We start from the raw sequence: 24,103 nt of genomic DNA, 5'->3' as shown, positions 1-24,103 counted from the left end.
GTCTTCCCAGCCAGATAGCCACCTCTCACTCCCCTGCACGGAAATTCTGGTGCCGCCCCTGAATACAAATGTTCTGTTGTATGACTCGCGAAATCGTAATGACACGATTGTAAACTCACCGAACAGAGAGTTTAAACTCATGGTAAATGTCAGTTCTAAACTAGCAAGCCTGCTAGTTTCGCCGTTCGGTGAGTTATTCGGCTGTATTGTAAATTAATTGACACACAGTTACTAACCTCCTGCGTAAGGTGCTATTAGGTGCAACACTGACTCCAGTATCTTAGTTTCCTCACTCACAGGAGAGAAGAATATAGTTCTCTTAAATAACAAGAATATTTAACCTCAAAAATTAGTAATTTTCTTAAAAATAAGGTAAGTCACTTGTTTATTTATTCTAAATTGGAGATCACGTGTAAAAGTATATATACTTAGAAACTATCTTTGATGATTGTTCTTGAGGATGAGAGGAAGAGAGGGTGGTGGCCTAGACAGGTATATGCGACACTGCTGGAACATAATGATGGAAGAGGTGAGTTGAAGTGGTGGAGGCTGGCAGGTGTGCAGGTCAGTGTCAGGTGAGCAGGATCAGCAGCAGGGTGAACAGGGAGGCAGCTGGCACCAGCAGCATGGTAGTCACCCAGGTGGCTGAGTTGCCGTGGTGCATGGCAGCTGGTGGATCTCCTGTAGATCAATAATTTTTGAACTGTAATTTTTTTTAGATTATTAACTCTTCAAACAAATCAGCTTATTTTTAAGCTACGTCCTACGTAAGGTACATTAACACAGTCCCAGGTGACCGCCCATGACAGTCGGCTAACATCACGGTAATACATCATCTCTCCAGCACCAGTTCTCCAGCATCAGTCCTCCAGCACTATCTCTCCAGCACTTGCCCTCTAGCACTATCCATCCAGTACCAGTCCTCTAGCACCACCCCTCCAGCACCATCCCTCCAGCACCATCCCTCCAGCAACATTCCTCCAGGAATATCTATCCAGTACTAGCCCTCCAGGACTAGTCCTCTAGTACCTGCCCTCTAGCACCATTTCCCCAGCACCATCCCTCCAGCACCAGTCCTCCAGCACCATCCCTCCAGCACCAGTCCTCCAGCACCATCCCTCCAGTACCAATCCTCCAGCACCATCTCTCCAGCACCAGTCCTCCGGCGCCGGTCGTCTAGCATTATTCCTCCAGCACCATCCTTCAAGCACCGGTTCTTCAGTACTATCCCTCCAGCACCATCCCTCCAGCAGCAGCAGCAGCAGCGAGACTGTGTCCCGCTGGGATCAGTGTGTGTGGAGGCAAGAAGTGGAGGCCTCATCTACAAGTCAAGTAGCTGGTGCAGCTGTGACCAGACTCCTGCCCTGCGCTCAGCCCTTAACTGCTAGACTGCAGCTGCTCAACCTTGTCAAATATGATATTTCTCACGCTGCTTGCAGAATATTTAAAGCTATTTTACTTATGCTACATAAAAATAATTACTGTATGTCCCTTGCATGCAGCAGGTTCCGTTAGTCATATTAACAGGTCATGTATTTTTAGAGAAATTGTTTAGTCAGACATTTCATTTAATGATAAATCACAGTTTGAAGAATTCTAGTTTTAGAAGTATGGTTTGTTCTAACACTGTGGACAGGCTATATATCGTTACCTAGTACGATTTATTTGACAAACAAATGTTTCAAAAACATATATCGTCTATGATGTAAAGAAGTTCGTTAAAAATAAAGTCGTAGCTAACCTTTAACAGATAAAAGTTTGACAAAATCAAAGTCTTGTATTAATCTGCTTTAGTAAAATAACCAGATCTTACTAAAGTAGTTATATTGACTGATGACACAAAGTTACAGGCTTCCTGTTTGACGTAGCAACATTATAGTTACCTTGTATGACGTGGACGATGACACTGTCGGGTCGACCTGCAGAAGGCCAGCAGGAATAGTTTCCCGAGTCATGGAGCGCTGCGCCGGCCACCTTGAGGGTACTTGTGGTGACGTTCCCAATATTAGTCACCACACTGACCCTGCCTGAGTCTCGGTCCACCAACCGATCATCCTGATACCACAACACCAGTCCTGTAGGGTACCAACGTAATTGGTGACTTACTCGTTACTTGTACTACTAATCTCTTTCCAGAGGGGACTTGATAAGCCCCCAACAGCTCATCCAACCCAGCGTTCTCCAAAAACTACTGATCACTCTGCTGGATATGTCTGCGTCGTAATACTGGTAGCTGTTACCAACAACTAGGCTAACAGAGTCATCAACCAGGAAGCAGGGTCTGAAATTAGGCCGGAGAGGCTTTGTTCTTGCCTATGCCACAGTTCTGTATCTCAGTAGCAGTTTTCTTGTGAGTTTCATCTGCCCCTCAGTTCTTAAAAGAGAGCTTTAAGACCAGAGGATAATTACATACCTTGGAAAGTGATATTTAAAGTATGCTTTTCATCTTCCGTTCTTGGTGCCCTTTTCAACACAAAGCCTGAGAAATTCTGAAATATTGATGTAAATTTTAGCCCTATACCTTTCGTAATCTGTCAGGAAGGTCAAGCATGCACGTGAGATTCATGTACGGTAGTAGGCCATTTATTGAGGATACTTATCAATATCCAGGGGCTGTATAATTCCTCTCTCATCGCTGCCACCAACACCATCATTATCTTGAAAATATTGGCCAATCACTTTCTTAATAATCCAAACAATGTCATTACCTAAACTCCACCCAGCCCTTGGAGTCCCTCACTGGACTTCAAGTATTTACTCTATTCTTTCGTGTTCTCCGTAATAGATGACAAAACCCCTGCTGGACGAAACTTCTCCTCATTAAATGTAATAACACATATGTATCTCATATTCAGTAACTGTCTGTATCAGTCACTATTTGAAGAAATAAGAAGGTTCGTTAAATATTCAGTATCCTACATACATTCAGCTTTTCATCCCATGTCCATTTTCCAGCACACTAAATTTTCCAGCACACATTCAACTCTCCAGCATGCATTCTTCTTTCCAGAACACATTGTTTTCCCTCAAAAATTTCACTTCCAGCGCACATTCGACTTTGCAACACATTCTATTTTCCAGGATACATTCATCTTTCCAGAATATATTTTATTTTCCAACAGCTAGTAAGACTTATTATAGGACTGAACTTACTATAACCTCACTATGGAAGTGTGTGTTGGTTCTCCCATACAAAGGTAATCTTTAGATTTTTGCCCTAAAATGTTTTAACACACGCGCGGTCTTCCAGAATTCAAGGATTTAAGAACGCATTGATCAAGAACTCACGAAAAAAAAAAAAAAAAAACTGAGGTGTGTACACAGTGGGTTGCAGCGGTTGTAATTTATTTTACATCGGAGAAACAGGTAAATACCCTGAATCTAGGTTAGCACAACAACAACACTCGATCCAGATATACGAGTATGTAATAACCCAGCTAAATGATCAGAAGCCTTCCGAATTATAGTTCGTAGCGCGTCATGGTAGGAGAGAAATATCTTAGAATCGGCGATTATATAACATGATAACCTTTCATTATGTAAGTATAGCTTAGGCTTGTACAAACTCAATTCATACCTCACTGAGGCCACTGTACATAATCTCAAACCGGTAATTTCGCGAATACTCCAGACTACATTTAATATCGTGATACAGCATAAACATCAGGATGAATGTCTGCCTCTGTATGTTAGAAATCCTGTTTTTCAACTCTAACCAGGCTTGGTACACATTACGTTAGATCATTTGTCTCCTAATATTTTGTGGGGAACTAGCTCGTTTTATAGGTTATTTGTTTCGATGTTGCATGTTTACGTGTGTGCCACAATTCCCATATGGGCCCGTTCACCCTGTGACTCGCCTTTGATTTCGACATTTTTGCTGCTAATTTAAAAGTGAATAAGTTCCATAAGTGTATATATACAACAAATGGACACGTTACTTTTTATTAACACGATAGTAGGCATTGTGCTAGGCGCCAAGGTATTGTCCAGTGTGGTGAGAATGGTATAGCACTGCGTACCTTGTTCCAAGGTTCTTAGGTTCGAGTCTCCTTCGGCCAGAGATCAGTGTTTGCGTATATATATATATATATATATATATATATATATATATATATATATATATATATATATATATATATATATATTTGAGGTGCTATACATTTCATTCACCTGAGATACAGAAATGAAAGGAGAACGAGAATTTATAAAGGGGACTCAAAGGTATGCCTAGAATACGTGAGGTGTTTCATCAGTGCATCCTTTCCTAAATCAGTTCATCCTACATGTCTCCACCAACGTTTTTACTTTCAGCAATGAACTTCACAGAAAAAAAATGTATGCAGTACGAGCAGCCCCCTACCACCTGTGCTTGCCTACCTCAAAATGAATTTGTACGAGCTCCCACACCCACCGCGAAGATCCAAGTCACGCTTCGCTTCAGATGCACCAGTGATATATTCACTACTTGAGAAGATTACTACGGCTCAGGTACTCAATCAACTGATACCATCTATTCATTTCAATGGAGAATGGGAAGACAATCATCACGTGCACCTTCTAGACACACTCATCACAAGAGAAAGTAACGAAATTGCATTCCCCTTTAAGCGGAAACCCACATACACAGCCATTCTTTAGTAACCACTCTACGTAAATCAAGAACGGTGGACACCTCTTTCATGGATATTATCGAGATTCCATTTTGAGCCTGACATATCAAGAATGGTTTGCTGAAATCCTCAAAAAAAAAGAAAAAAAAACAGTATACGTTACTCTTCCAAACACAAAGACCTACACTGACCAGATTCCGCACACTCCTCAACCAAAACATCCAGAGACTCCACAACATATTCAGAATCACCTCGTGTTATTCAACGTCAACAACAACTCCAAGAAACAAAAGAATCAAATATCCTCACTCACTTCAAGAGAATACCAAATCCTATGCAGCGACTGTGACAAAGTTCAGAGGCCAGACAGGAAGAGATCTGAAAACATGGCTCATCGAACACAAAAGAAACATCTGACATACATAGGAAAGGTTACTTGTATTTCAGCACTCAAAGAAAATCATACTATCAATCGGAACGGAGCCATCATCACACGCAAGACTGGATGCAGCTGCAAACGAAATATTATGAATCAACAACCATTCTTTCCATTCGTAATTTATTTAATATGGCCAGTAAGGGCCGAACGGCGTTTCAAGATATGCCCTAAGACAATATATTCCTGCATCCCACCTCACCAAAATTTCGAGCAAAACACCCTGCCTACTACTAGCACGTAAAAGTTTCAAAGCACCTCACCTTTAAATCTGATCAAGAACTTCACCTTTAACTCAGATCCTGCACTTCACATTCTACCTCGCCATAAACTGATAAAACACCTCACCTACTAAGGTGAGGTGTTTTACCTCTAAAAATACGAAGTCTTCATGGCTGTATATCTGAGACGGATCTCCTCAAAATTTCGTGCTTGTTCATGGAAGTAGCAGTTTGCGTTGTACCAATCAGCCACGAGGGTTCTATTAGGATGAATTTATAAGCCCACAGACAGACACACACAAACACACACCCACCCACCCAAACACACACACACACACACACAAGATGGATAAAGGTGATGAAATGCTCTTTGATGATATATTTGTGCACACAACACAGGGATATCTCACCAGGGATGACCAGCTCCTTGAAGACACACTGGTGTGCACACAACAAAGGGATAACTCACCAGGAATGACCAGCTCCTTGAAGTCACACTGGTGTGTACACAACACAGGGATAACTCACCAGGGATGACCAGCTCCTTGAAGACACACTGGTGTGCACGTAACACAGGGATAACTCACCAGGGATGACCAGCTCCTTGAAGCCACACTGGTGTGCACGTAACACAGGGATAACTCACCAGGGATGACCAGCTCTTCCTTGATGACACACTCGAGGCTGACGGTACTCCCCTTCTGCACGTACATGGTCTCCTTTCCCAGGATGTTGGCCCGAGCCTCTGCCGACATATGCCATCAACATTACAACTATTATTACATAAATCTAGGCATTGACAACGACGCAGAAATGAAGAAAAATCAATATTCTCCAGTTTCCCTTCTTCTCGGTTATACATGAATATGTACGGGAAATTTATTTCAAGTAGTTAGTGTTATTTGGCTAAAAAAAATATCGCTGAATAAGCCATGCCCCACCATCACTCCTATAACAGAATAAGGTCTGCCAAATAGGTTTCTGATATCCTCACTACCCCAGCCTTCACGTGGCTACTTGTTATGAATTGTTATTCAGTAACCGTAGAGTTAACTAAATACTGATGCATGAACAACATATTAATCAGTCATGTGTTGCTGAGCCTGCTGTTCCTCACCAAGCTTTAATATATCCTCGTATGACACCACTGAATTTCATCTAAAACTACGTTTATTTTCCACTTAATTGTCGTGGTAGCGAGATAATTTGATAACAAGTGAAATCCAGAGCAATATGTATCGTTGTTTACACGTAGCGTAAGTCAACATAACATGACAATGTGAGATTGGGAAGATATGGCCGACCAGTGTTGCTTCTGTGACCGTCCACAGTGTTACCTCTGTGACCGTTCACAGTGTTACCTCTGTGACCGTCCACAGTGTTACCTCTGTGACTGTTCACAGTGTTACCTTTGTGACCGTTCACAGTGTTACCTCTGTGACCGTTCACAGTGTTACCTCTGTGACTGTCCACAGTGTTACCTCTGTGACCGTCCACAGTGTTACCTCTGTGACTGTTCACAGTGTTACCTTTGTGACCGTCCACAGTGTTACCTCTGTGACTGTTCACAGTGTTACCTCTGTGACTGTCCACAGTGTTACCTCTGTGACCGTCCACAGTGTTACCTCTGTGACCTTCCACAGTGTTACCTCTGTGACCTTCCACAGTGTTACCTCTGTGACCTTCCACAGTGTTACCTCTGTGACCGTCCACAGTGTTACCTCTGTGACCTTCCATAGTGTTACCTCTATGGCCTTCCACAGTGTTACCTCTGTGACCGTCCACAGTGTTACCTCTGTGACCTTCCACAGTGTTACCTCTGTGACCTTCCACAGTGTTACCTCTGTGACCGTCCACAGTGTTACCTCTGTGAGCTTCCACAGTGTTACCTCTGTGAGCTTCCACAGTGTTACCTCTGTGAGCCTCCACAGTGTTACTTTTAAAACCGATGACAGCGTGGTCGACCTCAGGATTACGAGTGTGAAGGACCACAGGACGACAGGTTAACAAGCCATTTATATAATACTTTCATAATGTCAGTGCTAAATAAGAACATAGGAAAGGAGGAGCACTGCAGTAGCCCTGTTGGCCCATACTAGGCAAGTCCTTCACAGATCCATCAAACTAACAGAATAAACGCTACATAGTATTTGTCCATTAGGAATTATCTGCAAGTGACTGGTTCCTTATCTCAGCCTGCAGATATGTGTGAGCGTGTTAGGAGTGAATGGAGACGAATGATTTTTGGGACTTGACGAGCTGTTGGAGTGTGAGCAGGGTAATATTTTGCGATTTTTGGGACTTGACGAGCTGTTGGAGTGTGAGCAGGGTAATATTTTGCGATTTTTGGGACTTGACGAGCTGTTGGAGTGTGAGCAGGGTAATATTTTGCGATTTTTGGGACTTGACAAGCTGTTGGAGTGTGAGCAGGGTAATATTTTGTGAACTGATTCAGACAAACCGGTTAGCCGGACCTTTTTTAATGTATATTTGAGTACTAATCATATTATCTTTCCTCCAAGAAAGACTCAATTTTAGTTGTTAGAACAAATTTTAAATCAGCTTTGTAATTCACGTATCTAAGATATCTAAGGAGAAACATCGCCCCCTTCCCAGGGCAATGTTTCTCCTGTCTCTCACTAACTTTCATAGCTAATTTATATAACTAGAATACATAGCAGAACAACATTTCACATTTACATAGTTGATTTAGATGGCTTATATAGGCTTCTTACGTAGATATCTTAAATACCTGGCTTACGAAACTGATTTAAAATATTTTCTAATAATTAATATTATGTCCTTATTTAAGGAGAGACAATATTATTTGTATTCAAGGGTAAATTTAATTATAAATTTTGTGTACATCTCTACGTTGTCTCACTTAGCCAGCAGCCAGAGTACATGACCGACACAAGCGAGGACACAGTACATTGATGTTGCACAAGCAATAATGGAACTGGTCACTTGTTTCACATATGCAATAAAAGTAACATTAAATTGGAATCAAATAGATTGATTTATTAATGTAAGGAACAAAAAGGTACAATACCCTGACTTAAACAGCAAATAAATAACCCGCACATAGGAGAGAGAAGGAATTTAGGACGACGTTTCGGTCGGACTTGGGCCACGTACAAAGTCACACAAACTGAAAAGAGTGAGGTAGGAAGTTTAAACTGGTTCCTTCACTCTTATGATGGCCGCAAGGTAGTCGTGTGTTCCTTCTCTATCCTATGTACGGACTATTTGTGTACTAATGTAACGGTTTACTAGGAAGAAATAACCTACAATAATAAGGCTGTACCAGGATGGACTGACCTACAACGGTAAGTTTGTACCAGGAGGGACTGACCTGCAATGGTAAGGTTGTACCAGGAGGGACTGACCTACAACGGTAAGGTTGTACCAGGAGGGACTGACCTACAACGGTAAGGTTGTACCAGGAGGGACTGACCTACAACGGTAAGGTTGTACCAGGAGGGACTGACCTACAACGGTAAGGTTGTACCAGGAGGGACCGACCTACAATGGTAAGGTTGTACCAGGAGGGACTGACCTACAACGGTAAGGTTGTACCAGGAAGGACTGACCTACAACGGTAAGGTTGTACCAGGAGGGACTGACCTACAACGGTAAGGTTGTACCAGGAGGGACTGACCTACAACGGTAAGGTTGTACCAGGAGGGACTGACCTACAACAGTAAAGTTGAATAATAAAATGGTATAAAATACCGACAGGTTGTTAGGTAAGACACATATGCAACAGTTAGGTATCTTTATTTCGAAACGTTTCGCCTACACAGTAGGCTTCTTCAGTCGAGTACAGAAAAGTTGATAGAAGCAGAAGATACTTGAAGACGATGTAATCAGTCCATCACCCTTAAAGTTTTGAGGTGGTCAGTCCCTCAGTCTGGAGAAGAGCATTGTTCCATGGAATGAAACAATATGGAGATAAAGTGACAGGATGGAGCCTTTTATAGCGCCAGGAGGTGAGACGTAGGTCACTAGGAGAGGTAAGATCTCAGATGTTGGGAGGACAGGTCCCTCTCAGATCCAACCGTTCTCACTAGTAGAGGTTGTCGAAGTTGATTGTAGGTCTGTACCAAGATACAGTGAGAACGGTTGGATCTGAGAGGGACCTGTCCTCCCAACATCTGAGATCTTACCTCTCCTAGTGACCTACGTCTCACCTCCTGGCGCTATAAAAGGCTCCATCCTGTCACTTTATCTCCATATTGTTTCATTCCATGGAACAATGCTCTTCTCCAGACTGAGGGACTGACCACCTCAAAACTTTAAGGGTGATGGACTGATTATATCGTCTTCAAGTATCTTCTGCTTCTATCAACTTTTCTGTACTCGACTGAAGAAGCCTACTGTGTAGGCGAAACGTTTCGAAATAAAGATACCTAACTGTTGCATATGTGTCCTACCTAACAACAGTAAAGTTGTACCAGAAGGGGCTGACCTACAATGGTAAGGTTGTACCAGGAGGGACTGACCTACAACGGTAAGGCTGTACCAGGAGGGACTGACCTTCAACGATAAGGTTGTACCAGGAGGGACTGACCTACAATGGTAAGACTGTACCAGGAGGGATTGACCTACAACGGTAAGGTTGTACTAGGAAGGACTGACCTACAACGGTAAGGTTGTACCAGGAGGGACTGACCTACAACGGTTTGGTTGTACCAGGAGGGACTGACCTACAACCGTAAGGTTGTGCCAGGAGGGACTGACCTACAACAGTAAAGTTGTACCAGAAGGGACTGACCTACAACGGTATGGTTGTACCAGGAGGGACTGATCTACAACGGTAAGGCTGTACCAGGAGGGACTGACCTTCCATGATAAGGATGTACCAGGAGGGACTGACCTACAACGGTAAGGTTGTACCAGGAGGGACTGACCTACAATGGTAAGGTTGTACCAGGAAGGACTGACCTACAACGGTAAGGTTGTACCAGGAGGGACTGACCTACATCAGTAAGGTTGTACCAGGAAGGACTGACCTATAACGGTAAGGTTGTACCAGGAGGGACTAACCTACAACGGTAAGGTTTTACCAGGAGGGACTGACGAATTACAACGGTAAGGTTATACCAAAAGGGTCTGACCTACAACGGTGAGGTTGTACCAAAAGGGTCTGATCTACAACAGTAAGGGTGTACCAGGAGGGACTGACCTACAACGGTAAGGTTGTACCAAGAGAGACTGACGTACAACAGTAAGGTTGTACTAGGAGGGACTGACCTACAACGGTAAGGTTGTACCAGGAGGCGATGGGGGGCTGAGTGTTGACCTGGCAGGAGTAGGAACCAGCATCGCGGGGCTGCGTGTACCTGATGGTGAGAGTCCAGGAGTCGTGTAGGTGAGAGACACTCACTCGAGAGTCCGATGAGAAGGTCACCGCTCCTGAGCTCAGTACGTGAAGGTCACGACCTCTGATCCACGACACCTGCACACAATAACACCTGTCACTCTCAAAACCTGTCATTTTTTATTTGTCAGTTTTTTAAATTTGTAAATGAAATACACATGCACACACATACCCGCACACACACACACACACACACACATACACACACACACATCAGGAGGAGAGTGGTGCAGCACCTGCAACGGAACAAGAGTATAAACGCCAACCAGCACGGATTCATGGAAGGCAAATCCTGTGTCACAAACCCTCTGGAGTTTTATGATAAAGTAACAGAAGTAAGACACGAGAGAGAGGGGTGGGTTGATTGCATCTTCTTCGACTGCAAGAAGGCCTTTGACACAGTTCCTCACAAGAGATTAGTGCAGAATATAGAGAATCAGGCGCATATAACAGGAAGGGCACTGCAATGGATCAGAGAATACCTGACAGGGAGGCAACAACTAGTCATGGTACGTGATGAGGTATCACAGTGGGTACCTGTGACGAGCGGGATCCCACAGGGGTCGGTCCTAGAACCAGTGCTATTTTTGGTATATGTGAACGACATGATGGAAGGGTTAGACTCAGAAGTGTCCCTGTTCGCAGATGATGTGAAGTTAATGAGGAGAATTAAATCAGATGAGGATCAGGCAGAACTTCAAAGAGATCTGGACAGACTGGACACCTGGTCCAGCAACTGGCTTCTCGAATTTAGCCCCGCCAAATACAAAGTCATGAAGATCGGGAAAGGGCACAGAAGACCGCAGACGGAGTATAGGCTAGGTGGCCAAACCTCGCTCAAGGAGGAAGATCTTGGGGTGAGTATAACACCGAGCATGTCTCCGGAAGCACACATCAACCAGATAACTGCTGCAGCATATGTGCGCCTGGCAAACCTGAGAACAGCGTTCCGATACCTTAACAAGGAATCGTTCCAGACACTGTACACCGTGTACGTCACGCCCATACTGGAGTATGCACCACCTCTTAGGAACCCGCACTTGATCAAGCACGTCAAGAAATTAGAGAAAGTGCTAAGGTTTGCGACAACTTTAGTTCCAGAGCAAAGGGGAAAGTCCTATGAAGAAAGGTTAAGGGAAATCGGCCTGACGACACTGGAGGACAGGAGGCTCAGGAGAGACATGATGACGACATATAAAATGCTGCGCGGAATAGACAAGGTGGACAAAGACTGGATGTTCCAGAGAGGGGACACAGAAACAAGAGGTCACAATTGGAAGTTGAAGACTCAGATGACTCAAAAGGATGTTAGGAAGTATTTCTTCAGTCATAGAGTTGTCAGGCAGTGGAATAGCCTAGAAAGTGACGTAGTGGAGGCGGGAACCATACATAGTTTTAAGACGAGGTTTGATAAAGCTCATGGAGCAGGGAGAGAGAGGGCCCAGTAGCAGCCAGTGAAGAGGCGGGGCCAGGAGCTAAGACTCGACCCCTGCAACCACAAATAGGTGAGTCCAAATAGGTGAGTACACACACACACACATCATCCAGGAACTGTGACTCGACCCCTGCAACCACAGCTAGATGAGTAGAGCTAGGTGAGTACACACACACACACACACACACACACACACACACACACACACACACACACACACACACACACACACACACACACACACACACACACACACACACACACACACACACACACACACACACACACACACACACACCGACGCACACACACACAAACACAGGGGCTATGACTTGACTCTTGCAACCACAATTAGGAGAATATATATACACACACAGTGTGTATATGTACATAAATGCATACATGTATTTGTCTGCACTTATATGCATACACGTACATGTATTCATACATGTTCAAATGAATCACAAGCACATTACTCATATCTGAGCTCACATTCACATACTTCCCACATAACTGCACATTCATACATACATGAATGATATACACATTCCTTCGAATGTGTATACCATTCATGTGTAATTAATGAGACATTAGATTTAAAAGTCCTAGACCGAATATGTGAAAAATGGCACTAATTACTAATTACGGATACATTTGCTGCAAAATTAAACTTTTCCTAAAATATATTATATCACAAACTATGATATGCTATATTCTAGAGTCTCCAGTTCTGACGTCACGTTAAATGAACGAGAAATTTTAAAGGGGTGGACCGGTAAGCCAGTGGAAGGCCTCGGTCAGATGACCAAAAGCTCCAGCGGCGGGTCATTATGTGACTTAGACCCTCGTCAGGAAACATTTGTCCTGTTTCCTGACAAATCTTTCCTAACCTGACATGATGTCACATAATACAAATGATTTTTTTTCTAATCATTCACCGAAATGAGGACTATTTGTTGCATTAAAAAATATACTCTTGGTTAAATTTAGCTTATATTTGTAGGCAGTAAAACGGAAGAGGAGTAGAGTATATTTCGATCCCAAACTGAGGCCCTTATCAGCGGGGCCTGAGTTGACATTTTGACAACAGTGTGAAGTTGAAATACACTGTACTCTTCTAACCTACTGTTTTGTTTCCATTCGGGATGTGCTGTTGACCTTTGTTTACTAATTTTTTATTTTTGGACACAACTATGCGGAGGATGATCAAACAGATATCTAAAAGGCATTTTCTGAGTCAGCCTTTTCCAGTGTGGGAAGGTGGTGAACAACCTCTCGGAGGTGGCCAACAGTTTTGCTGAGAGATTCTCGTCTGTCTGTACTGTCAGGAGCTACAGTTTTGACAGTACGTAGACTTTGGGAAATGGTCTCCTTGCCGATTATGAAGGGCACTGGGGGAGCCTTGTGATTTGATGCTTTGGGCGGGGAGAATTGTAATCTGCCTTGTTGGCGTCATTTTTCACGGCTCAGAGCAACGTTGGGGTCTATTACGACATATTGCACACCTATCCTTCCCTAGCGTTTTTACTGAGTAATTTTAACTATATTTGGACAAGTCGAGTACTTTCCCATAGTTGATGGCAATCTAACCCTTAACCAGGCTGGGACTCCAGGAAACTGCAAATTGCTGTCCAAGCTCTCTGACAAGCTACATTTGGAGATACCCGAAGACGTTGTAATTTAGCTTCCGCAAGCCCCTCTTGATGTCTGATACTCTGGTTAGGTTGGCTGCTAACATCCAAGATTGTTTTGACAGATGTCATTATACTTTGGTGGTCTTCGATCGAAAGAAAGCACTGAGAAAACGTGGAATCATGATATTTTTCGCTATGTCCAGTCACTAGGGCTGCAGGGTCAGCTATTCCAGTTTCACAAACAGTTTCTGATTAAAAGGTATTTCAAGGTAAGGGTTGGTTTGTGCTACTCGTAGAAGTTTTACTAGTAAGGGGGAATGGAGAGGAAGGCCAGCAGAGCAGCAGCTTGAGCATGACATGTTTTATAGTAGCCATCGATGGCTTAGAGGCGTTCCTGTCGAGATCAAGGTCTCCATGTATGTGGATGCTCTTACATTGTAGTATTCATCTAATTACAAGGTGCCCTGTCGCCGGTTTCAGGTGGCAGTGGACAACATAATAGTATGAACTGCTTCTATCGGCTACCGGTTTTTCACTATGACATGGTGGCTGTTCATTAAATTTATCCTGCTTCCCACGTGCTACTAAATGATGTGGTCCTGCCATACAAGCAGCAGGTGAGATTTTAGGAATGATGTTTGACCGATGCCAGACGTGGGCTTCGTATGACACGAAGCATAAAATGGGTGCAATGCAGGTGTTCGACATTCTTAAGGTGCTCTCACCAGACCAAGGAAAGAGAGCGGTACACCATATTGTACCTGTATGTGGCCACACTCCAGGACGGAAATTAGCTGCCAGATCTAGTCCTCGGCCAGGTCTTCTCTGTTGTCCAAGGGATCAGGATTTGTCCTGATGCATCCCATACTTCCCTCTTGAAAGACTCTGTATTCAGTCGGGTGAGCTTTCCCTGTCTTTCCACCATGAGAATCTAGGAATGAGCTTCCTTTTCCGGGTTAGACATATGCTTAGCAGCCCGGCTAATGGTGCAGTCTTCATGGAGAAAGAGAATGAGACCATTGCTCGTCTTGCCGAGGCTTCCTGTGTGCGTGCAGGCTGCTCACTAGAATTATGTCCGTTAATATAATGGGTTTAACATTAATATTTATATTCCAGTGTACTTCATGTAAGAAAATGACGAGAACATTATATGTACCGAGCGTGGTATATTTAAGTATTTAATTACAAGAATGCATGTGCCAGTGCCTAAATGTTTATGAGACGTTCTTGCGGGCAGTATGTTTAAGGTGTGAATATTTCCTTGCTCTGTGTATAATATATACATAATATTGCAAATTATTTACTCTGCCTCTTCTCTTCACAAGGATCAAAATCATCCAGTTCCACCTCAAAGTCTTTCTCGCTTTCAGGTCTCTGGCTGACATATGTCCATGCACATCAGCTGATTAGTCCGGCATGCAGAGTCTAGATGTGTGGTCAATCAGAGGCACTACAGCCTGATTGACATGTAGTTATCTAATGAATGTAAACATTTCACAATACGACTGTTTCTCTGCAGCCTCATAGTGAGCCTCTGTGGTCTCTTTCTCCAGCAACTGCACTGCTGACACTAGCAGCATCTGCAAACTATGTGTACAGACGGTAGCGAGACCTGTGGTAGTGACCTTCAGCAACTACAGTTCTCTTTTTATAACGTCAGACATTCTTTTGTCCAGTTTCCTGGTTGCAAGTTTCCTTATTTTCTCATTTTCTCTTCGCTTGGTGTACTGTGTAAGAGCCTCTTATCTGTTGGGGGCCTCACAAATATATATATATATATATATATATATATATATATATATATATATATATATATATATATATATATATATATATATATATATTATATATATATATATATATATATATATAAATATTTATATATATATATATATATATATATATATATATATTTCCTCGCCGATGATGCACTTTCCCTCATAAACTGAGAATTGAAGAGGGCCTTTCCTCACTAACTTTAGGAAGCTTCGACTTTTATTCATCTTATTTTGCAGTAGTGTCATCTAGAATTTTTTTTTTAACTGTGGTAGGTTCTCTGTAGTATTTCCCCTCAGGCAAGTCTTTTCCTTTATCTCTAAGACTGTAGCATTTTGTCTGGTTCTATCAGCTCTCCAAGGGTTTTCCAGGAGTCCAGTCTTGTTGGTGATACCTGGTTTGAGTCTTGATGCAAGCTATGAGAGCTCTCTTCGGCTCTATGCCGTAGCGTCCTGTTTCAGTAACTGGGTTTATCACCAGTCAGTTGGTGGTCCCCCAAAACCTACGAACACAGAATTAATTTAAGAAATTAATAACAGAGTGTGACTGATTTTTTCGATCGTTGTGTATAAAATCATAAGAATACAAGTATTAATATAATTCGTTTACTAAATTATTCAGCGAAAGCATTCCTGGTATGTTCACTTCAGCTGTAGCGACACCATATGCATAATTTGGATGTATTTTTCTCATCTAGTTCATAAAATAAGAAAATCTAATTTTAAATAAAAAGCCTTAATTAAAATATATTTCGGTAATCCATAAAATGCATTTACCTGAAAATCAACTCTAGGACGTTCTTTCTCTAAAATTTGAAAGGAAAACCTCAAATACAATATAATTTTAAGTATAGCCATTCAGATCACTTCCACATTTTCCACCCGAAGCAAATTAAACCACAGATTATGTACCATCAGACTCACATACCTACATAGCACGCCATTTTGATCCATACATTTATATTTATATAAGGTGTCATGCAATAAGGCTAAGCTGCTCATGCTTTAGTATACATATATGAGCCCAACCAGCAAAATTTTATCCCTGATTTAGTTGGCACATCATGTAACACCAGGATGTGCTGTTGCTCATGGATTATATAGATTCGGATAGCATACTGTTAACAATATTGAAGAGCATATGCACATTAGAGAGCAAACTCTTACTGAGATCAGATTTCATTATATGTAGAGCTTTAATACAATAAAGGAATGTTCTGCATTGTGTCTTTAATCTGGTTAGAGTTGATTACGTGTATTAGATGAAGCACCAGGATGCATGAATTGCAAGAAAAAAAATTATTAGGTTTAAGTGCGTCAGAAAGAATGGGAAGACACCATGACTACTTGACATCCGTCCATTTATTCATTCATTTTGACCAATAATGTGACCAGACGCTTTATTAAACATTGCAGGAACCACTCTAACAATTCTTCATCCTCCAGATTCAAATCATATCTGGTAGTATTGCACTCTTTTTAATTTAACGCCAAAAACTGGTAAGTGGGACAATATTTGTTTCCACAATAGCAGATTTGCCGTGGGTTTTTGCACATGGGAACTTGTAAATAGTTTTAGAGCATTGATCTTGTGCATGAGTCTTAGGCACAGGTCGCAGTTATGCCTTAGTCGTTTTTGATGTCATGTGATATTGTCAGATTGTTTAATATATATAACTGTCTATTTTCTACGCACACTGTACATGCTTGTCTGTCTAACTACTTGACAGTTCGCCTACCTGTCTGTTAGCCAAGTGCTTGACGATACAGGTGAGTGTTGCTGCCTGGCCAGCCCGCACTGTGACGTGTCTGCTGGGAGCCTCAACGAAGTAGAGTCCCTTAGACTCAGTATCATTGCTGAGCGATCCATCATTGATGCTGCTGAGTGCCTCCGGCTGCCCCTGATTTTGCTGCCTCTGTTCCATCTGCCCCTGCTCCTGCTGCCTCTGCTCTTGCTCCAGCTGTCCCTGTTCATGTCTCTCTTTGGTGTTCGTCCTGCTTGACCGGTTCATGTTCACCACGCTACCTCCCACTACTGCAACTAAAACCGAGTGGAATTATGAGCATTGACGGAAGAGAAGCATTTATTTATAAAGTGTGTCAGACTGATATCCAGTCTTCAGAATTTTAGAAATATTCCTACCGGGTTGTCGCATGAATAAAACAATAGTCTGAATAACTTAGAGAAGAGGTGGTAACTTACAACACGGGCTGCCACAGAGATGTGCAACGGAACACCGTGCCTGGACAAGCCTTAACAATTAAAGCATGAGCTTGTATTCCGTTTCATATAAACTGAAAACGCTATGGCTTCCCCCAAGCTACTGAGGCGCTGTCCTCACGTCAAGGGAGAGTTCAGGATGCACTCTTATGTCAAGGCTTTGAGCGTGATATTCTCTTTCATGGATCGAGCTTCAATACCTACCCCAAAGTACTGATAATCTCGTAGGGGTCATCAACTTATCCCTCCACGTTTCTGATCCCAACTAGAGGTTCCAGTTCTTCCCGTTTGTTTCTTAGTGATTCATATAACCAGCTAAAAGTGTGTGTGTTTGTGTGTGTTTATGTGTGTGTGTGTGTGTTTTTGTGTGTGTGTATGTGTGTGTTTGTGTGTGAGTGTGTGTGTGTGTGTGCGTGTGTGTGTGTGTGTGTTTGTGTGTGTGTGTATATGTGTGTGTGTGTGTGTGTGTGTGTGTGTGTGTGTGTGTGTGTGTGTGTGTGTGTGTGTGTGTGTGTGTTAGTTATATAGTTACCAGATATCAAAGGCACTTGTCGAGACACACTTTGCCTGTTGAGATGTGTGTGGTGTGCGTGTGTGTGTTTGTGTGTGTGTTTGTGTGTGTGTGTGTTTGTGTGTGTTTGTTTGTGTGCGTGCGTTAGTTATATAGTTACCAGTTATCAAAGGCACTTGTCGAGACACACTTTGCCTGTTGAGATGTGTACTCACCTAGTTGAGGTTGCAGGGGTCGAGTCCAAGCTCCTGGCCCCGCCTCTTCACTGGTCGTTACTAGGTCACTCTCTCTGAGCCGTGAGCTTTATCATACCTCTGCTTAAAGCTATGTATGGATCCTGCCTCCACTACATCGCTTCCCAAACTATTCCACTTCCTGTCTACTCTGTGGCTGAAGAAATACTTCCTAACATCCCTGTAATTCATCTGTGTCTTCAGCTTCCAACTGTGTCCCCTTGTTGCTGTGTCCCATCTCTGGAACATCCTTTCTTTGTCCATCTTGTCAATTCCTCTCAGTATTTTGTATGTTGTTATCATGTGCCCCCTATCTCTCCTGTCCTCCAGTGTCGTCAGGTTGATTTCCCTTAGCCTCTCCTCGTATGACATACCTCTTAGCTCTGGGACTAGTCTTGTTGCAAACCTCTGCACTTTAGTTTCTTCACGAGCTTGGCTAGGTGTGGGTTCCAAACTGGTGCCGCATACTCCAATATGGGCCTAACGTACACGGTGTACAGGATCCTGAACGATTCCTTATTAAGATGTCGGAATGCTGTTCTGAGGTTTGCTAGGCGCCCATATGCTGCAGCAGTTATTTGGTTGATGTGCGCTTCAGGAGATGTGCCTGGTGTTATACTCACCTCAACATCTTTTTCCTTGAATGAGGTTTGTAGTCTTTGGCCCCCTAGACTGTACTCCGTCTGCGGTCTTCTTTGCCCTTCCCCAATCGTCATGACTTTGCACTTGGTGGGATTGAACTTCAAGAACCAATTACTGGACCAGGTCTGCAGCCTGTCCAGATCCCTTTGTAGCTCTGCCTGGTCTTCGATCGAATGAATTCTTCTCATCAACTTCACGTCATCTGCAAACAGGGACACTTAAGAGTCTATTCCTTCCGTCATGTCGTTCACAAATGCCAGAAACAGAGCTGGTCCTATGACTGACCCCCATGTCATAGAACTCCAGTAGGCTTGTGACAGGATTTCCCATCCCTGAAACCATGTTGGCTGCTGTTGATGAGATCATTCCTTTTAAGGTGTTCCACCACTCTTCTCCTGATAATCTTCTCCATGACTTTGCATACTATACATGTCAATGACACTGGTCTGTAGTTTAGTGCTTCTTGTCTGTCTCCTTTTTTAAAGATTGGGACTTCATTTGCTGTCTTCCATGCTTCAGGCAATCTCCCTGTTTCGATAGATGTATTGAATATTGTTGTTAGGGGTATACATAGCGCCTCTGCTCCCTCTCTCAGGACCCATGGAGAGATATTATCCGGCCCCATTGCCTTTAAGGTATTTAGCTCACTCAAAAGCCATTCACTTCTTCCTCGATTGTGTGTACTGTGGTGTGCCCCACCTCTCTGTCTTTCTGGAGCCCCTTCTGTCTCCTCTGTGAACACTTCTTTGAATCTCTTGTTGAGTTCCTCACATACTTCACTGTCATTTCTTGTTGTCTCTCCTCCTTCCTTCCTTAGCCTGATTTCCTGGTCCTTGACTGTTTTCCTCCTGATGTGGCTGTATAACAGCTTCGGGTCAAATTTGGCTTTCGCTGCTACGTCGTTTTCATATTGTCGTTGGGCCTCCCTTCTTATCTGTGCATGTTCATTTCTGGCTCTACGACTGCTCTCTTTATTCTCCTGGGTCCTTTGCCTTCTATATTTCTTCCATTCCCTAGCAGACTTGGTTTTTGCCTCCCTGCACCTTTGGGTGAACCATGGGCTCATCCTGGCTTTTTCATTATTCCTGTTACCCTTGGGTACAAACCTCTCCTCAGCCTCCTTGCACATTGTTGCTACATATTCCATCATCTCATTAACTGGCTTCCCTGCCAGTTCTATGTCCCATTGAACCCCGTTCAGGAAGTTCCTCATTCCCGTGTAGTCCCCTTTCTTGTAGTTTGGCTTCATTCGTCCTGGCCCTCCTGTTTCCCCCTCCACTTGTAGCTCTACTGTGTATTCGAAGCTTAAAACCACATGATCGCTGGCCCCAAGGGGTCTTTCATATGTGATGTCCTCAACATCTGCACTACTCAAGGTGAATACTAGGTCCAGTCTTGCTGGTTCATCCTCTCCTCTCTCTCTTGTAGTGTCCCTTACGTGTTGGTACATGAAAGTTTCCAGTACCACCTCTATCCTCTTAGCCCTCCATGTATCTTGGCCCTCATGTGGCTCCAAGTTCTCCCAATCGATCTCCTTGTGGTTAAAGTCACCCATGATCAGGAGCTTTGCCCTGCATGCATGAACTCTTGTGGCCATTGCAGCCAGTGTGTCAACCATCGCTCTATTGCTCTCGTCATACTGTTGCCTTGGCCTCCTGCTGTTCTGTGGTGGGTTATACATCAATGCAATTACCACCTTGGGACCTCCAGAGTGAAGCGTTCCCGCTATGTAATCGCTTGTTTCTCCGCTGTCTCCTCTCTCCAGCTCATCAAAATTCCATCGGTGTTTGATCAGCAGTGCCACTCCTCCCCCCTCCCTGTTCCCTCTGTCTTTCCTCAGGATCTGGTATCCCGTTGGAAAGATGGCATCTGTTATCATACATGTAAGCTTGGTTTCTGTGAGAGCTACGATGTCCGGTGATGCCTCTTTGGCTCTTTCGTGCCAATCCTCCCACTTATTTCTTATTCCATCAGCGTTTGTGTAGCATACCTTCAGTTTGTATGTGTGTGTGTGTGTGTGTGTGTGTGTGTGTGTGTGTGTGTGTGTGTTTGTGTGTGTGTGTGTGTGTGTGTGTGTGTGTGTGTTCATGTGTGCGTGTATGTGTGTTCGTATGTGCATGTATATCTGTGTGTGTTTTCCCACGTTAATACATAATTAATAACTGAATTTATAAATCTTTTATTTAACGATAGTGACAGAAGAAATTCTTTACGGGAATCTAATTGAAGTAAAAATCTCTTCCGAGGGAAAAAAAAAACAATTTTATCGTTTGTAGTTTTATGAGCAAATTTACTTTAAATTCAAGTATTTAATCCGGCTTAAAAGATGGAGAGAGATTTACCTGGAGTTTACCTGGAGAGAGTTTCGGGGGTCAACGCCCCCGCGGCTCGGTCTGAGACCAAGCCTCATGGGGGATCAGGATCTGATCAACCAGGCTGTTATTAAGGTGACTTAAGATATATACTGCCCAGTCACACACACAATTTATGGGTATAAGGTTACAATCCAACCAGTCGAGAGAAAAAAAATAAAAAATATGATAATGGACACTAACACCCAATACTAATTGAAAGTAATGATTACCAAACATCTTTCTAAATCCATAATAACAATCATTATATTTACAAGTACATGTACAAGGTATACAAGTACATGTACAAGGTATACAAGTACATGTACAAGGTATACAAGTACATGTACAAGGTATACAAGTACATGTACAAGGTATACAAGTACATGTACAAGGTATACAAGTACATGTACAAGGTATACAAGTACATGTACAAGGTATACAAGTACATGTACGAGGTATACAAGTACATGTACAAGGTATACAAGTACATGTACAAGGTATACAGACCATAGCTGACATCAGTGACATACTACTGTATAGAAAGTCCCTTGTTATGCTGAACATTTCGGCCAATTGGGTCAATTTTGTCCCCAGGATGCGACCCACACCAGTCGAATAACACCCAGGTACCTGTTTTACTGATAGATGAACATGGACAGCAGGTGTCTTAAGGAAACAAGTCCTAATATTTCCACCGGTACAGGGGATCGAACCACGGACCTCAGTGTGTGAGCTGAGTGTGCTGTTGTTTAAACTCAATCTATCAAAATCTTGTATACCTTAATTAATAAATTAAAACTAACTCAGTTAGCAAACAATTGGAAATTCAACAGATTTATTTTGCATGCACATTTATTACGAGAAGCAAAATACATTAGCATATAAACTCATTTATTTTGTGGCATTTTTTTTTAATTAATGGTTTTTAGTAAATTAATACAATCAACTGTATTATTTCTCTCAATGTTCTCGAATGTTCCACGAAAAAAAAAAAAAATACTGACCAGCCTCCACCAAAATGTATCAAAATATTTTAGTACGGCATACCGCCAGATGTTTTTTATATTGAAATATAATTTGAATAATTGAAAATAAAATTATTAAACTATCGCAAAAAATGATAAACTCTTTTGCAGTTTAGTTCATAAAATTACGATTGTTTTCATTATTGGAACACGTTGATCATCATCTTGTTTTGTGTGTTTATCTTGTTTTGTGTGTTTGATTTATCTTGTTCCATGTGTTTAATTTGTCATATTCCAAGTGTTTGTTTTGTTCCATGTGTTTAACTTGTTCCACGTGTTTGATTTATCTTGTTCCACGTCTTTAATTCATCTTAATCCACTTGTATATCGTGTTCCATATGTTTAATTTATCTTGTTCCACATGTTTATCTTGTTCCACATGTTTATTTTATCTTGTTCCATGTGTATGATTTATCTTGTTTCACGAGTTTTATCTTCATCTTGTCCCTCGTATTCGTTTTCCTCTGGTTTATCTTCATCTTGTTCCACGTGTTTATTTTGTTCTAGCTAATTGTGTTCCACGTGTTCATATGGTTGTAGTAGAGAGAGTTGAAGAAGTAGAGGGAAGAAAAGAAAACTGTAGAAAATGAATAACGTAGAGGGAAGTAAATGAGAGTAAAGGAGAGTATCGAGGAGTAATCTAGGGGAGTGTAAAAAGGAGTAGATGGAGTTAAAGAAATGTTTCAGGAGTAGGGGAAAGTATTGGAAGCGATTATCTCTTCCAGTTTTCCATTACGGAGTAGCTGGAATTTGTCCTCATTGAAAATCATATTGTTTTCCGTTGCCCATTGGAAAACTTGGTTTATATCTTCTTGGAGGTTAACCGCGTCCTCAGCAGATGACAGTCTCATGCAGATCCTAGTATTATCTGCAAAGGATGACACGGTACTGTGTATACATCTCTGTTTATGTCTGGTATGAGGTCTGATTGTAATTATGATGGACCACGGTAGGAGCGACAATTGGCTTGCCCGTGCGGCACTCAGCGGTCTGAGTGTTACTATGATGGGCCACGGTAGGAGCGACCACTGGCGTGCCCGTGTTAAGTGCGAGGAGGAATAGAAATTCATCTCGGGCAAGGTGAAGTGGAGGGAAGAAGGTTGGGGATGGAAGCGGAGGAAGGCGAGAAAATTGCCTTATAATCTTGTTCGTCCTCCCGTACCGTCGTAAATATTAACAGTAGACGCAGAGCTTAAGCGTGGAAAATAACTGTTAAATTATTACTTCTCTATATCAAATAAACGCGTGTAAATAGTTCGATAATCTAGATAATTATGTTGCCTTTCCCTAACATTATATCCTCAAACAGTTTACAATATAATTGTAGGTCAAGAGCTGCTAACGTCACTCTTTCAAAGTCTATTAACTAGGAAATCTGCATAAGTAACGCAGAATATTCTGGTATTAACATTAATGAGTGCAAACACGTTACAATGACGTCAACAACACTGTTGACACACAACACAGCCTTACCAGCCAACGTTTAAGGCTCGAGCGAGAATTGGACTCGGCTTTTAAACAAATGTTGTTTAGAAATCATAGCCACTTGCAACAGCTTATGCGCCAGCATTATCTGTGTATTTTGCTTGCGCATGAATGTTCACATTTCTTCCTGTTTAT

At 42.4% G+C, this 24,103-nt stretch overlaps 1 protein-coding gene across 1 annotated transcript in view; it reads right to left on the bottom strand.

Annotated features, from left to right (window-relative positions):
• Window positions 1–342: 342 nt before the first annotated feature.
• The window catches only part of LOC128689177 (hemicentin-2), a 58,119-nt gene continuing 34,358 nt past the window's right edge, over window positions 343–24,103 (bottom strand). Inside the window, exons 2-6 of the mRNA XM_053777323.2 lie at window positions 17,237–17,538; window positions 10,527–10,731; window positions 5,917–6,015; window positions 1,884–2,075; window positions 343–681 (exon numbers count right to left, since the gene is read on the bottom strand). Of these exons, the coding sequence (XP_053633298.2) occupies window positions 572–681; window positions 1,884–2,075; window positions 5,917–6,015; window positions 10,527–10,731; window positions 17,237–17,538 (908 nt within the window). The 3' untranslated portion in view covers window positions 343–571. The remainder of the gene's footprint in view (window positions 682–1,883; window positions 2,076–5,916; window positions 6,016–10,526; window positions 10,732–17,236; window positions 17,539–24,103) is intronic.

This window comes from Cherax quadricarinatus, chromosome 21 (genome assembly GCF_038502225.1).
Source record: "Cherax quadricarinatus isolate ZL_2023a chromosome 21, ASM3850222v1, whole genome shotgun sequence".
Taxonomy (NCBI): domain Eukaryota; kingdom Metazoa; phylum Arthropoda; class Malacostraca; order Decapoda; family Parastacidae; genus Cherax; species Cherax quadricarinatus.
The sequence above is the reverse complement of the archived record's forward strand: the minus strand, read 5'-3'. Positions and strand labels throughout refer to the sequence as shown.